The 16,456-nt window shown below is 39.2% G+C and overlaps 1 protein-coding gene across 4 annotated transcripts in view; it reads left to right on the top strand.

Annotated features, from left to right (window-relative positions):
* GRM1 (glutamate metabotropic receptor 1) overlaps nucleotides 1–16,456 on the top strand; it is a 184,999-nt gene that overhangs the window by 114,908 nt on the left and 53,635 nt on the right. For all 4 annotated transcript variants that reach the window (XM_015623083.2, XM_015623086.2, XM_015623088.2 and 1 more), the window contains exon 4: nucleotides 744–979. In XM_015623083.2, coding sequence (XP_015478569.1) covers nucleotides 744–979 — 236 coding nt within the window. The remainder of the gene's footprint in view (nucleotides 1–743; nucleotides 980–16,456) is intronic.

Below are 16,456 nucleotides of genomic sequence, written 5' to 3'. Positions count from 1 at the left end.
CCAATGGACTTTGTTCAAACCTGTTAAGATAGACTTTGCATAAAATAATGTCAAGAAAGAGTTTTATCTTCAGGTTTTCAAAAGCGTCTCATATATGAACAATCAGGGAATAAAATAGAAAGCTGCTGTTTCTTAATTAAAAAAAAAAAAAGACAAAAGAAATAAAAAGAAGAAGGAGGAGGCGGGGGGAAAAGCATGTTATCACAAATCCCATGCAGTGTGAGAATAACATGTAGTTTTCTTTTTAGCTTGGTTAAGTAGTCTTACTCCATTTTCTTCTAACAGAATACAATTCTCACTTCATGTTTGATTTGAATTGCTCTTCCAGCTGTACGATCCATGCATGCTGAGGTCTATTTTGAAAAACATCCAGGATCCTGGCTCATTTTCCTTTTCATCAACAATAATTTTCTCAGTTTCCACCTCTTACAGGACAGCAGAAATTAGGCAAAATCTCTTCAGTCAAGGAGACATCACAGCACAAGCTATGCCTAAATAACCTTTTCAGAAGGACAAGGATAAAACCTCATTATTCTGGATGAGTTAATGAGGACTCTTCACGAAATCAGTCAGACTGCTCATTACAAGTCACTATCACTCTGCTTTCTCTGCCTGAACTTTACATCTTTAGATTCCCCATTAATCACTTTCTTCCAGGGGTGCTGGCCTGCCTTTGGCTGGTTGCTTTTCCAAAACAAGCTTTCTATCTTTGTGTAATAAGTGGTTTTTTTGCCTCTTTTCAGCGACGGTTGGGCAGACAGAGATGAAGTCATTGAAGGTTATGAACCCGAAGCAAATGGAGGCATTACTATCAAACTGCAGAGTCCTGAGGTGCTGGCCTTTGATGACTACTACCTGAAGCTGCGTCTCGACACCAACACCCGCAACCCCTGGTTTCCCGAGTTCTGGCAGCACCGATTTCAGTGCCGCATTCCAGGGCACCCACTAGAGAATCCCAACTTCCAGAAGAATTGCACTGGTAACTTGTCAAACATTTTAAATATTTTTTCCCATTTTTCAATCTGTGCTCTGGCAGAATGTTTTCCTTGGTTCTGGTTTGGGTTATCTTTGTTGTTGTTTTACTGGCTTTTTGTTTGGTGTTTTGTTGTTTGGGTTTTCTTGTTTGTTTGTTTTTAATTAAATATTTTTTGTTATTTATTTTAGTTTATTATATGTAAAGACAGATAGTGACCTCAAATTGTACAGATAATAATTCCAGCTCTGGCGGGAGTATATCTGGTGCTGGTTCCACAGCCTCCTTTCAATTTAGTTCTGCCCTGTTACAGAGTGATTTGCTCCCTTTTTTATGTTTTAGGGCTACGCTAAGGCTGAGTGCCCATGCTCACAATATAGCTTGTAAAAAATAGCGAGCCATGAAATTTTAAGAAAAACAAATTTATACTTTTTTTCCTCAAAGTCAGCTTTTTTGATCAACTGAGGAATCAGGAAATTCACAGACAATATTAGAGCAGAAAACCAATTTTAAGGAAAATTGGTGAGGCTTAAACTTGGCCAGTCATCTGCTTTACTTTTTTTTTTCCTTAACCCATTAAAACATATACAGTTTGTTTCTACTATGTAGCATTCGCATAAAAAGTACATCTTACACAGGGTAACTCTTACCTCATATCAATGGAAGTGTACCTGTGTGTACACAGTTTTTCTCTTCCATTCAGAATCTGAGAAAACTAAAATATTTCAATAAGATTAAATTTATTAGTAAATTAAGTGAGAGATGATTAAATTTCTATTAAATACTTTCAGGATTATTTTTGCAAATTTTTTGTTTGTATATTGTAATACTTAATTTTTAGTCAAAAAGGTATATTTGATAGTTAGGAAGTTATTTCATTAGAAACAAAACTTACGAAGCCTTACCATTGATTTCTGTCATATTCTTTACATTTTGACCCCCTGTATCCCCTAGCAGTAATCTCAGTTGGTCTTCTCATGCTCCCTGAGCTGCATTCCCATAGTTTTGAGCTCTTCCCTTTTCCATCAGTGATACTTCCTAATAAGAACTTCCACAGTACCTTTTGTTTCAGTCTAGTTCTCCTATTCACCATCGAGGCACATCACCAAATACTGACTTAGAACTGGCCTGATGTGCTGACTGACAGCCAGGCTGGCCTGTCTGGTGGCTGAGGAACTAATAGCAGGCCAGACAAGCTTAATCCATATTGAATTCATACTGATAATTTTTCCTCAAAGGAGTTATTAACTTTGGATTTTACCAAAATGTTGACTTTTTTGTGTAAATATTTAATTTGTTTTAGAAATGCTCCAACTCAGATAAAGTTGATATAGGCCAACAGGGGCAAAAATTGCTAAGGAGAGTTTATTGATTTATGCACAGTGCAAATGCACAGCCTTCTTTTGTAAGAAAAGAAACTTAAAATTGCATGGTTTTGTTCATTCAATTTACACAAATAAATTTCATGCTGATGAAAAAAGGTTCCGTTTTGAGACATCTCAGCAGCTGTTATAAACATGGGTGGTTTGTTATCCAACCTCTCTTTGGTTATGAAACTAAAAACTCGAGTCTGAACCATCACAATCACCCTCCATCTGGTGGAACAAAGGCAAGGGAAGTCCCCATGTGGTGACTTCAAAATGGCCAACATGGGGTACTTCTGCATAGAACACATAGGTGAGCTTTCAGACAGTGATTGATGTAGGCTTTAAAATTGTACTTCAGCCAAAAAAAAAAAATTAAGAAAATCACGGAAGAAAAACAGTGGGGGTTATTTTATTAAAAAAATATCCTACTCAGACTTTTCAGGATATCCCAGGTTTGAAGTCACTGGACATTGGAGAAGTTCTGAAGAGGTACCATCACATGCCTGCCCAGTGTTCTGGGCTTCTCAAGGTGTCAGTGGCCACTAAATTCTGATAATACTAGTGAAACACAAAATCATTTGTCTACACTGGTAGACTCTGATAGCTAGTAGTGTTAAGTCAGGCATCCAGACATCTTTCCCTCCTCTAGAAGGCTGCAAATTTTTGCATGAAACCTCAAAATATGTGATACCTTTTAGACTTTGGTTCTTAAATTTGTTGGTGTATCACTGATAACCCTCAGGCTTATCACACACAACTAAAAAAATCCATAAATGTCTCAAGTCACCAAAGGGAAGCATCACAAGGTATCTTTCCCAATAACGACATACCTACAGAATCAAGAGATCTCCATGTCCCCAGCAAAACTGTGGGCAATACAATACTTATTTTTATTTAACTGCACAGATCTGACTGCTGACTGTCTGGCACCACCTAATCTTTCTGTACACATGTCTATGTCTGACATTTCTGGAAGGTTAAGAATGTCAATTTAAATACTAGCAACTTCAAAGCTGTTTGGGGGAGACTTTCTCTCCAAGGAGAGAAAGTGCCAAGAAACCGCCTTCTTTAACTCTCACAGATTTGGAGGCAGGCCTTTTCAAAAACTCTGTTAAAAAAAGGAGTCTCTTGCCTCTCCCCTCCTTCACAAACTATCTCCATACACAAATTTGAAGGAGAAAATCCATGATGCTCAATAAGCACTAATGATTGAAACCCATTAGAAATGCCAATAGATGATCTGACTTTTTGTGGTACTGCAAATTGAAGTACTGCTGCCATTCCTACATCACCCTAGGAAAATAATCAGTAACCAGTACTGGTATCAAGCACCTTATCTCTGGTATATCTAAGAGCTTTTACTCCTACCTCAATATTCCTATGAAAAGGCATGCAAGGCCATGCATCATGGAAAGTGCAGAGTCCCCTGTGGTCCCAGGAGTCCATGCACATTATTAACAGGTGTTGTGACTATCTCTGGGTCATGACCTCTTTCCTATTACAGAAGTGTGCTGCTAGTCATTACTGAGAACAAAACACACCCTTACTTTCACACAGACAGCAATGTAAGTGTATTTACACAGCAAAGGGTTTCCTAGGAGAAGCCAGAAGCAAAAAAATAAAAAGGAAAAGACAGTGTTGTTCTTTGAAAACCTTATTAAAACATATTCACAATATTGGAACCTATCTATGTTTAGAAAAGGAGATTAATAGCAAATTATCTGTTAAGGATCTTCAGTTACTGCCGGTCCATTATAATTTACTCATATACAATCTAATCAGTTTACTGAGTGATTTATTCAGAATTGCCACTGGCATGTGAGGTTTATCATTTATCATTCATGGATAGGCAAGGACTTCTCCTCAAGCAATTACAGCTGCTGCATCTGCAGTTTCTCACACTCTGTTACTGTTGAGTCAGCATTAGCTCGGGATTGCAAACTCTCTACAAAGAAAGGGAAAGCTAGTTCCTAGAAATCTCCCTTCTCTGATGACAGGAATTGCTGTTGGAATTCCCTCATTCAGTCTCTGAGAAGACTCGTGTTGTCCTTCAGAAATTCTCATATTACACTGAACCCTGAATGCACATGCATATTTTTTGGGGGGCGGGGCGGGGAGGGGAGGAAAGAGCACTACTGGAAGGAAGCAAGTCAGAGTGTGCTCAACTCCTTGAAGGCTGTAGGATGCCTAACAGTTTGCCACATTTTCAGAATAGCTTGTCTGGATTACAAGAACTAGCAGCAACAAATTCTTGGGAAGAGAAGAAATCCATCAAGACTGTTGCAGTTACTGCTCATTTGGATCATTCCTTCTTGCAAAAATTAAACAACTTACTTTTCCCACTTGGGAGGCAGCCAAATGAGTGGGAGCTATTTTTGACTCATTTGCAATGTTTTAGCCAAGTGCCTCTTGTAATGGAATGCGTTTCCCTATCCCTCTCTCCTTCCCTCTTGCTCCAGCTGCTATAGGAGATATTCTTCCTCAACAGGATTAAAGTATATAAAAATGATATTAAATGTAGATATATTGGATCTGGCTGAGATGAGCTTAACTTTCCCCACGACAGCCTCATAGTGCTGTATTTTGTGTTGGTAGCTAGAAAAGTGCTGGTAACACACCAGTTTTTTAGGGCACCAGTTTTTTGGGGCTCTGCTGAGCAGCGTTCACACAGCATTGAAGCTCTCTCCCACCCCATGTCCCCACCCTCAAAGGCTGGGAGCGAACAAGACACCAGGAGAGGGGCATAACCAGGAAAGTTGACCCAAATTAACTACAGTTTCCACACCATATGATGTCATGGTTAGCAATAAAGGATGAGAGAAAGGATGAGAAGGTGAGAGAGCCTTTATTATTAAGGCATTTGTCTTGCAAGGTAACATTATGAGGCCCTATTTCCCAGGAAGAAACTGGACATCATCTGCTGACAGAGTTAGAGAATTTCTTCCATATGTGGTCTTTTTATTTTTAATCAAACTACCTTTATCTTGACCCATGGGGTTTTAATTTTTGTTTTACATAAGGAGAGAGTGGCTTGGTGGGCACCTGCCAGCCAGTTGAAGTCAATGTATTACAGTAAAAAACTCACCTTTGTATATGGATATTCTCCTAGACTTTTCTCGATGTCTAGCAGGCCACTTCCAGTACAGAGTTGTTCTTAAATTGTCTGTGCTACTGAGGTATTTTATCCCATGAAGCTGCTACAGTCTGCAGGAAACAAAGCACGTCCTACAACTCTGCATGGACCCCTGACACATAGTGTAATTCAGAAATTCACACCATTCTTCATGCCCATCAGATAAAAAGTCAGAACAGAACAGAAAAAAAGGCTGCTTCTGAATTTGAGGTAGTAAGACAGTATCTGACTCAGGATGGACCTGACAGAAAGTTACCATAGCAAACAGCCTCAAGCACTGCCCCAAGGAACAGTCCCTACTTGTATCAGTTCATTAGAAAACTCAGCTTTTTCTGCATTTTACAGATTGTACCCTGACAGCAAGGTTAGATGTTAGACTGTGTACATCAGGCAACAGAGTTCAGATATTTTTCTAACAGACTTCTTAGAAGAAGGAGGATGTTTTTTCCTCCCCAGTCTGACAGCCCAAATGGAAGTGTGGTTTTTTCACACAAAAATACACTGGTTTATCTTCCTCTGTTGCATGTGGTGAGCTCACATAAACCAAAATTAAATGCAAGTCATACTCACACAGAAGTGGTGTCAAACTCAGTACAGGGCAAGCACGTGTAGGGATGTCTAAATGCTCCTTTACAGAATGCCTTATTCTCCTCCTGGCAGATAATACAATGGCTGGAGTTTATGTAAACCAGGTGGGCTGAGTCCTCCTCTGCACCACAAGAGACGGTCACAAAATTGGTAATGGAACTGATGCAAATAACAGATTATGCTCACAGCAGTTCATCTGCTGGGACAACAAAATACATTGGCAGGCAATCAGCACAAACATTTTTCAATAGAGCAAAGTGGAACAAAGTGGGCAATTCATGATTCATTCATCGATTCAATTGATCTCTGTGAAGAAGGATTATTTGTCACTAAATGTATTTGTTGCAGATAAGAACAAGAAATGCAGATTTTTTTTTGTTCCAAAGGAGGTCGTAGTCCAAGTTCCCTTTAGGATGCTTACTCATACTGTGGTCATGCCATAAGGATTGCTTTATCTGCTAATTCCTGTCTTGGCCCAAGAGAACTGCAAGCAATCAGTCTGAGTGCATGCAGAGTCACAAGGATCACAGGATCACTCAGTCTAGACTGTAGTCCAACTCCCTGTCAAAGCACTGTAAGTCATCAGTTCAGACTAGGCTGATCAGGCCTTGATCAAGGCCAAACCTCAAAGGTGGCACAGTGTGTCTGGGCAACCTGTTCCACTACTTGAATGTGGAAAATATGGCCTCATATGTAAAGAGAGTCTAAACCTCTCTTGTTTCAAATATGCCCATCATGTCTTATTCTTCCACCAGGCTTAATTATGAAAAACCTGTCCCTCTCTTCTTCATAACCACCCCATAGGTATGAGGTAAGGTTCCCCTTCGGCCATCTCTTCTTCAGGCTGAACAAGCCCAGGCCTTTCAGTCTGACCTCAAAGGCAAGGATTGCAGCTCCAGATCATCTTGATGGCCCTCTGCTGCAGCTACTCCAGGTTGTCAGTATCTTTCTGTACTAGGGATTTACAAACCATATGCAGTGTTCTAGGTGGAGCCTGATGAGTGCCAAGTAAAGGATGGTGGTGGTGCTTAGACAATCACCAGTGGCTACTGGTTGTGCAGTTGTTTCCATCCTGCTGACAGGATGTTGCTTTCCATCATTCCTACCAAGGATCTGTATGCCCACCCTATTCTTGTGTCACATTTGGTCTTAAGAAGGTGTATCTTTTCCCATCTCCTTTCTGCAGCCGACATAAACTTTCACCACCCCTGGCCAGTTCTGAAAGACCACCATGAATTGTCATAACACGTTAAATCATGAGCAGAGCTTAAGGATAGCAGAAGAAGCTTGGGAAGAAGGCTAAATATTTCAGAAGACGTATTTATGCTTTGCTATGAATAATGCAGAGTCATACTTCTTGGGATGAAAATGTCAGGGAATATAGATTATTTAGTGACTGTAAAGACTTTGGACTATGTTTGATATGGTCATAATCTGAAAGAGATGTGGAGCACAGTGCAGAGGTGGTTTAGATATTAGAGACCCACACAGCAATACAAAAAGCAGTGCAGTGTTACATGAACATACCAGTTCAAATAGTATATTCATATCTGTGGAATATTATCCAATCATTTCAACAATTGGTTCTGAAGTCAGGTGGAGTTGTTAGCCTCTAGTTAATAATTTTCTTAGCATCCCTAAGTGTTTGCCCCCATTATCACCGACTCATTAAAAACTAACAAGTTTTTTCCCATCCAGACACACAGTTATAATTTTAGTGAAAATATTTGGGTTTTTTCTGACATAGGATATCAGTGGTTTAGAAAAGGTACTCCCCAATTCAGTTCCCCCACCAAGACTCTCCCAAAGCAGATGCCACTTTCTTACTCAACCCCTTCCCCTTCCTAGTCCAGGAATGGAGTCGAGGATTAGAGGCACAAAAGGTGAAAGCCATGCGTTAAGATAGGAAAAAATTTACTGGAAACAAAATGGAATAAGCAAGTGAACAACAGCAGAACAATAATAACAATGGAAAGTATAAGACAAAGAAACAAAGAGATGATTTACATGGAAAACTGCCACAAATACCAACTCCTCCTCACCACACCACCTTTTCTCCCACAGGAGGGGAGTCTAAGAGAAAGTCCTGTTCCCTCACCTTGGCAATGATGTACCAGGATATCAAATAACATTATAGTCTTGGCTACAGCCCCTCCCAATGATTTTGGCTGAAACAAGGACAAGGATAATAACATCTTTTTTAGAAGCTCTACATAGCCTTTACTAATGCCAGCCATGATGTTTGTCTTTCTGGTTTTATTTGTGAAGTTCTCCTTGACTGCATTTATTGCACCAGATGGGAAGACAGAAGACTGCTGGCTGCCTGTTCCCATCCTGAAGCACAGTTATAATTGGCCAATGCACCTTTCAGATTACATCCAGGCCACCAGTAATGTAGTTCAGGGCTTCTATTAATCAAGAACTCTCTTTCTCAAGACCCACCCTATTTTAATAAATCTATATGAGATGACATGGAGTTCTCCTTTTCTCATCACAGTGGACAATGCACTCCAGGATGTCTCCTTGATTTTTCTACACTTTTGTGAAGGAGTGAATGCATTTCCACTGGGAACTGATCTGAGTTGTTTCAGAGTTGGATAAATTAGATCCAGCAGACATTATTAGGGCTCATCCTGCTGTGTCAGACAAGCTTGTAGGTGTTTCTCTGAGAACATTCTTTTGATCTCAACATCTGCTGGGCTTTCCCATGGAGCACCTGTCCCATGAGATTTTTCATCAGCAGAAGCACCTACAGTAGGAATTATTGCCACTACAATAGTTCAGAAAAAGTAATTACAAGACAACAGCCTGGCATGCACTCTGCCAAGAGAGCCACTGCTGGTAAATCACCTTTGTGGTGTATAGGAGACATATTTTTAAGCTTTTGAAGAAGAAATTAAGCTATTGACATGCCATAATTTTTTCAAAATATATTTTGCATTTGGTATCCTGTGACTTGTCCATGCTCACCTCTGCTTGGAATTCTCATTACTTATTTAGGTCTTGTATCACACTCTTTTTCCTCAGTATGAGGCAGAAGATCCTAGTTTTTCCAGCAGTGTTCAAAACTGATTGCAATTTCATTGGCACCTAGAACGAAGCCTACTGGGGACAACTTGTCTGAAAATATTCTAGTTGTTACCTTTCTTTTTTACAGCAGGTAAGACAGGAGAGTTGTAGTTTCATTTTATTTCCCAGACAATGTTACAGGCAGCTTTTAAGGCTTAAAGATGAGAAGGAGTAATGTGGTTATCTGTGATAGTTCATATGAATTATTCGGGAAAGATGTAATGGCCAGGTTTTTGTTCGTTTGGTTCTAGCTTTTTGTGTCCATGTTTGGAAAAAAGCAGTTACATCTATCTTATATTTTATATTTCCAAAAGTACTTTTAAACCAGGCTACTAATAAACAACAGAGATAAATACTTTTCTTCTTTTGGGAACCATAACAAAAAAATGACATCATCATGAAATAAAGGGGAGGAGCAATGTACATGTGCCTTTGTAAACAGCATAGAAGACATTTTTCAGAACCATGCATATTACAGCAGCATATGACAAAAGTTTTCTGCATCTGCACCTACATTTTTCATTTTGGATTTTAACAGTAAAAGCTTGCACTTCTGGGATTAAAAAAATCCTCAAGTAGGCTTGTGACATTCACCCTTCTCCATTACATGGATGAACTGATGGTGCTACTAAGTAAGAGGACACCTGAATTGTGCTCCCTTGAGCCTCCTTCAGGCTCCTGTCTCCTGTGCCTAGAGAGAGACAGGGCCACTCTTGACTGTTCAGGTTGCCACAGATGATTTAAACTTTTATCGGGAGCATGGTGAGGACAAAAGCACATAATTAAAATTAAAATTGACTTGATCCAAAAATCAATTTTTTGTGCAGGTTGTGCATCAGAACAATTAGCAAAGATAGAATCATTTAACCAAACCAGGAAGTCAGTCAGATGAAATAACACAAGTAACTGATCTGAACACATGGCAAACCTCTTTCTGTCAGCCCCCCATGTCTTTTATTAGATGATATCTTCCACTTCCTCATTTACCTGTAGGTGGAAAGTTTTAAACTCAGCTTGCAATTTTACAGGTTGTTATTACTGGCAGCATTACCCCATAAATGCAGGTGAAAGGAGAAGCAGTGGAGGCTAACACATGTAGGCACAGTCCCACATACTCACACATGTCTAGCTGCAGACTAGAGGTACTCTGTACACAAGGATATTTTCTGAAAAATAGCCAGTAGCGTTCTTAAAATAAATGGGTCCTTCTTAAAACATTGTGGGAAAGTAATGTCATAAAGAACAATAAAATATAAGCCTGAGTGGTAAAGCCTAACCCATGAAAACCACAATATTTCCTATCCAGAATATGCTGTATTGGTATCCATAAGGAGAATAATTTGATGGAAGGTGTGTGCTCTGAAGAGTAGTGCTGCCAGAATAAATCTCTGTTTTCCCATTCATACCAGGATGTCTGGGGGAGTGCTGAGGTCTGCTTGTGTGGAGAGAGCTAGGGGAAAATGATAAGACACTGCATCTATACTGTGTTGCTGACTGAGCCAGAGATCCACTGTAGCACAGAAAGATGATTTAAAAATCTTTCTTTCATCTGAGATTTTTGAGATCTATACAGTAGGAAGTAGCTTTGGAGGAACCCACAAGTTCAAAGCTTCAATATAGCCCTGGATTCAGGCTCAGCTCTATAGGAATGAAAAAGCAGTAGCACTGTATACATCATGCTAATCAGTGAACTGTCTACTTTCTGCTGGGGCCAGCTTACTCTGCTGCTTTTTCTATGCTTATTTTGTCTGAAAATTCATACCACTGGGGTCCGTTTTCTTGTGAGATCTGAAGTAGTCATGTGTTTTCTGTATTGTCACATTTGGCTGCACCCAAGAAAACAAGAGGAGGGCCAAAACAGATGCTTTTAAAATTCTTTCAGATCAGAAAGAATTCTGCTTCTGTTTTTCTGTTGAATTTGACATGTGAATACAGATTAGGGCCACTTACTTTGTCTTCTGATTTGCTTAGCTCTAGTTTGCTGCTAATCAGTGTTGCATTGTTCTTGTGCAGAGGTTGTTCAGAAACTCCTAATCTTAGCTTAGCTTTAAGAAGGATCATTTCTGTGATACTGAATACAGCTTTGGGCAGATGTCCAGGTAAGAGGGAAATAAAGTGGGTCTTTGTGATCTGTGTATTTGTGATTAAATTATTGAATATTGCAAGGGTTAAAGGGAACACGTGGGTGCTCCTAATAATCAACTGAAAATCATGCTTAATTTCACCAAAAGCTGTGAATGTACTCTGCTAATTTACAACATGGCCAAGCTGGTTAGGGTGGCCAAGACCACTTTGCTTCTCAGCTCCAGAGCAGCTGCAGCATCTGGCTTTGGTCCTGGAATGCCAGGTTTTTTCTGGAAGAAACTGCATGCTTGCAGGACTACTGTGTAGCCAGTCTGCTGTGCACATTGGATATCCATGTGGCCTTGTACATTGGATATCCATGTGGCTCCAGGGAGCCAGCCCTTCAGACAGAGGCTGTCTTATGTGAGGATATGGACTATAAAAACAAAACAAAAGCCAAAGCCAACAACAAACTTTGCAAAGGAAAAATTTGGAATAAGCTGTATTTCTGCAGAAGTAAGGCACATTGATGTTCATATCGATTTGTATTCTGACAGCTAATGCTGGTGGTTTTAATATCACCTTAGCATTAAGAAGAGATGTGAGGAAGAGGATTTATTCTCTTAGAATAATAAAAAAACATTAAAAGAAAGAAAAAAACCCAGTAGTACTGGCAGATGGGTAGTACTACACTGTCAGACAAGAATTCTGAATCCCCTCTAAAATCAATAGTGATTTAAAGCATAATAAATAGTGGATATCTTTCTTGGCTGTTCTTTGTACTAATGCAGAACCACTAGAATTTGAGATGGGAAAAGACCAGTTATGCCAGCTAGTTTTTGTCCTACCATGAGGGGAATACATGATCTGTTAACACGAGATTTTGACTCACAGCTTTGAAGTCCTCAGAATCTCATGTCCATGCTTTGTCAATGACTGCCACTACTTAGACATTTACAAATCTAGATCAATGGAGGGGAAAAGAGTTTGTGATTTGTTCCATTTCCTGTCTCCATGCCAGATAAGAGCACAGATGAGTATGTGTATTTTATTACCATCATCATATTTTTCCACTCTAATCTAAAGACACTGACTTTTGGTTTGGGTTTTGTGCTGCTGGCATATGTTCAACATATACTGAGAACAGATCTCTTGTTAATTCCTTTTCCTCCTTTGGTGGTAATATATTCTATGGTTAATATGAAAGTTGCTTATTTTCAACTCTAAACCAGCATTTTCTGATGAAGATGCTCAAAATTAGGCCCCTCAAGTGCATGCTCTGAGACCTAGATAAATTGGCCTGATTTTTAAGGGTACTGATCTCCCATAATTTCCATGAAAGTCAACAGCAGCTAGAGAAGTTCAGGCATTAATCAAGTCAATTAATTAGGTGCCTGAATATGTATTCAGGTTCCTAATTTAAGTATTGTGTGGTGGATAATGTTCTGAAAGCTGCAGCACAATTATTGAGTTCCATCTCCTTCTTTCAGATAAGGTCTCAGGCTTCATATGAAAAGCATAACACCCGAAATATAATCAGTCCTACTTCCTGAACTTTCTATTTTTCTATTGTAATGTGTTACAATGGGACATCTACAAGGGTATCTCACTCAATTTTTTTCTTTTTATTAAGAGTGAAACCTTGTTTAAAACTAGCCAAATATTGTACAAATCTGTGTGCATTTCTTTACATTTGTAAATGAATTTGATTTTAAGTATGTTCATTCCTGTCTCATGTAAGAGATTGCAGCAGCTTATTACCTTGTTCCAAATAACTGATCTGTTAAGAATAGTTCTAAATGTGTCTTTAATTGAGTGTGCGAGTAAGGCAGCAAGGTTACATAGCTACCTGAGGGAGAGGGGAAGACTGAAGATTGGGGTTTCTTTATTTTTAATTGTTTCTCTCCAGGAGTTCAGGTCATGTAGCAAATGGTCTCTGTGGGATCCTGTTCTTAGAGAATCTTGGTCAGGAACCATATGGCACTGGGAGAAGGCTGTGAAGAAATCAAGAGATGAACACAGATCCAAGGTCTCTGTGATAATAACTGCATTAAATAATATTAGGATTAAATTGGTACCTGAGGCCTTGGGAGCATGGACACCTGTGGGACCCTTCAGAGTCTGAGAGAGGCTCAGAGATAGTTTATTGCTGAACTCTAACTGACAGAGGTAGCTGTGTGCCACACAGTAATAGTAACAAATTAAATTCTCTGCTTTCATATTCCCAAGAAAGGGACAGAAGAAGAGAAAATAATGATAATGATAATAATGATAATAATGATGATAATAATGATAATAATGATAATAATGATAATGATAATAACAACAATAGCAATAATAATAATAATAATAATAATAATAATAATAATAATAATAATAATAGTACCAAAATAAGCCCCCCAAAAAAACCATGATAACAGACGAGAATATGGACTCTGAACAGGCTGAGATAAATCAAAAGCCATTCCACTTCATTCCGTTCCGTTCCACTCCATTCCATTCCATTCCATTCCATTCCATTCCATTCCATTCCATTCCATTCCATTCCATTCCATTCCATTCCATTCCCATTGTTTGTGACTCCTCTATTGAAGTAACTGTTGCTGCCTATGTCCTTTAAATGCAAAGGCTGAGCCTGACCTTTTGAAATGTCTTTGTTGGCATTAAATTTTAGTCAGTTAATGAAATAATAAGATGAATTTCAAATGCTATATTAGGATTTGAAATCAGTGTCTTTGTTGATTACATATACAAACCATTCAATCAAAGAAAAAGATCATCTGGCATATTTTATTCCTGATTATAGGATGAAATATTAATTTCTAATTAAAATAGGAGCTGGGAAATAATATGTTGCTGAAGAAGATAAATACTAATTTCAAATAAGTAAAAGAACATATTGTGGTCATTTTGCAGGTGGACTGTACACTGTCCAGCATTTAAGGAAAACAAATTAATCATAATAATTATTTTTCAAGCTTTCATAATAATTGCACTCTGTTTAAAAAAAAAATGACACTGGAATCACTTCACATTCTCTTCTATGTTGTTTTTTTCCTAGAATAAATATGTAATTTAATGTTATGTCCTAACTGTCTGAATTAGTGTTGATTTCTTTTAAGCCTAAGCTGCTTCTGACTTGATGGATTTCCAAGTTCAGAATCAATATCAGAGTTTTATTGATTTTCAGTTTAAAGCCTTTTGTATCATGTTTGAGTATTTGGCTATAATGAGCCACTGTATGTCCATGCGATTTCCTGGTCAGTTCCATGAGCCTTCCAATATTTGATCACAGTATTTTAATCAGGGGTGAACTACCATAAGCTAGAATGACCGAATATTGAATATTTTTATGATCTGAAAGTAGTTGAAATATATTTACAGCTTACTTGCTTCATGATGGAGTTAATTCCAAACATTTGCGTTAGAGTGTGCATAAAAATGAATGTCCATAATTTCGTTGTATTGTGGCATTTTTAAGTATACTTCTGGTTTGGCACATGACTGCAGCCATGAAAATGATGGCAAATACAAAGTCATGTTTCTTTTAAAATCATTTGAACTGGTGCTTACTTGGGAGTATAAGAGTGATTTATTTCAAATAGGGGCAGTTTTTTTCTTCTGTTGTTTCCCAAACCATTAATTCCAAAGAACAGGAATTAAGATAATAGCCAAAATGAGGCAATCAATAACCTAAAAACTTAGCATTTTTGGCAGGTTTTTGTTATCTTGCTTCACTGTTGAACATTCTGTGAATTGTACTTCTTAAGCTGATTTCTTTGAATTACACACACAAAGATCATGGGTATGAATCCTTTTTTTTTATGCTTTGAAGTGGGCTGAGTTTTTTCACCTTACACTAAGCTGTACTTTGTAGATCCTTCCATTTCTATTTCATTAAACACCAATCTTCACTGCAGAGCTATTTCATCAAAATCATTCTACTAAGAGTTAGGAACAAGGGGAAGCAATGCTGAAATGTCCTGCCAAGCTTTTAACAGTTCATAGCAATGGATGTGTACAGAAGGGGTTTAAAACACCAGCTTGCAGGGTTGTTTAGAGAGGAAGGAATCTCAGCATATCATCCTCATAAGGCCATAAATCCTGTATTGTTTTGCAAGTAAAATTTCTTAAGGGGAATTTTAGCCTAGGGGGGAGAGACACAGAGGCTTCAGGCCATGTCATCCCCTGCAGAAGCTTTATTAGGCTGATAAGCTTCTGTCAAGCCATCTGCTCTAAGTGGGTTTCTCCAGACCTGTACTTAACAGCATGTTCTCCTGTACATGAACTTGTGGAATCTCTGCTTGTTACCTAGTTTCTTGCTCCTTTTCCTCTTGCTTTACATCATTTTGTGGATTTATATACTTGCAACTTCTCAACTTTATGCTCAGATTCTTCAGCTCTCAGTGATAGGAGTTATAAGTGAATGGGAAGAATTTGTGTAGATTGAAAACCTGTGGTGTTGGAGGGCTACACCTTGCCAGGGGCAGCCTAATGAAGGAAGAGACAGCACTCTTCTGGGGCTCCTGGCAAGGAGACAGCAGTGCTGTTAGCATGGCCCTCAGGTAGTACATTATATTTCCCTTCAAGTCCTTCCTTCCTTTTCCTTCCTTCCTGCTAAACACAGGAGACAGAGCAGGAAATGCAGGTTTAAGAAGGGTGAAAGAAATTTTTCTCCAACACAGGCCTGTTTTGCCCTTTCCTGCCTCCCACTCCAGCGGTGCAGTTCTGACAAAGCCATGCTGGCAATTGCTGCAAAGGCCTCCAGCCTTCCTCTAACCTCTTCTGAAGGCAGACAGGGGCTGCAGCATTGCACATCAGCTGGAAGTGCTTGTGAATATGTAATATCTCACCCAGACATGCCCTGTCTGCTCTCCCCTGCATTGTCCTGTGGCATCAGGCATGCCCAGCCTTCACATTCACTTGAGGTGGCAGCCGGCCCTAGGAAGATGACAGTCATCCCCTGCTTAGCTTCCCTGGGCCACAGAAAGGAGACTGTCTACTCTCTTGGACAAAGACATGGTAGAACACATCTTTATCATCTCCCTCAGTATAAACATGAGTTATGTGCATTGTCACTTGTTGCTCCTCCTGGAGTTATATAGTTGTGTGAGTCTGAATGTCCACGGGAAGAGGCAGAAAGAGCAGAGGGGAGAGCAGGCTTCAGACTCTTGTATCTGTTCAGCAAAGTCTGCAGGCTGGGAAATGAAGGGGGAGTTAGATCAGTTTCCCTCTGTTTTGCTCCCAAGTGATGTGGTGGGT

The sequence above is a fragment of the Parus major genome, chromosome 3 (assembly GCF_001522545.3).
Source record: "Parus major isolate Abel chromosome 3, Parus_major1.1, whole genome shotgun sequence".
Classification (NCBI taxonomy): Eukaryota; Metazoa; Chordata; class Aves; order Passeriformes; family Paridae; genus Parus; species Parus major.
This window is presented reverse-complemented; position numbering and strand designations above follow the sequence as displayed.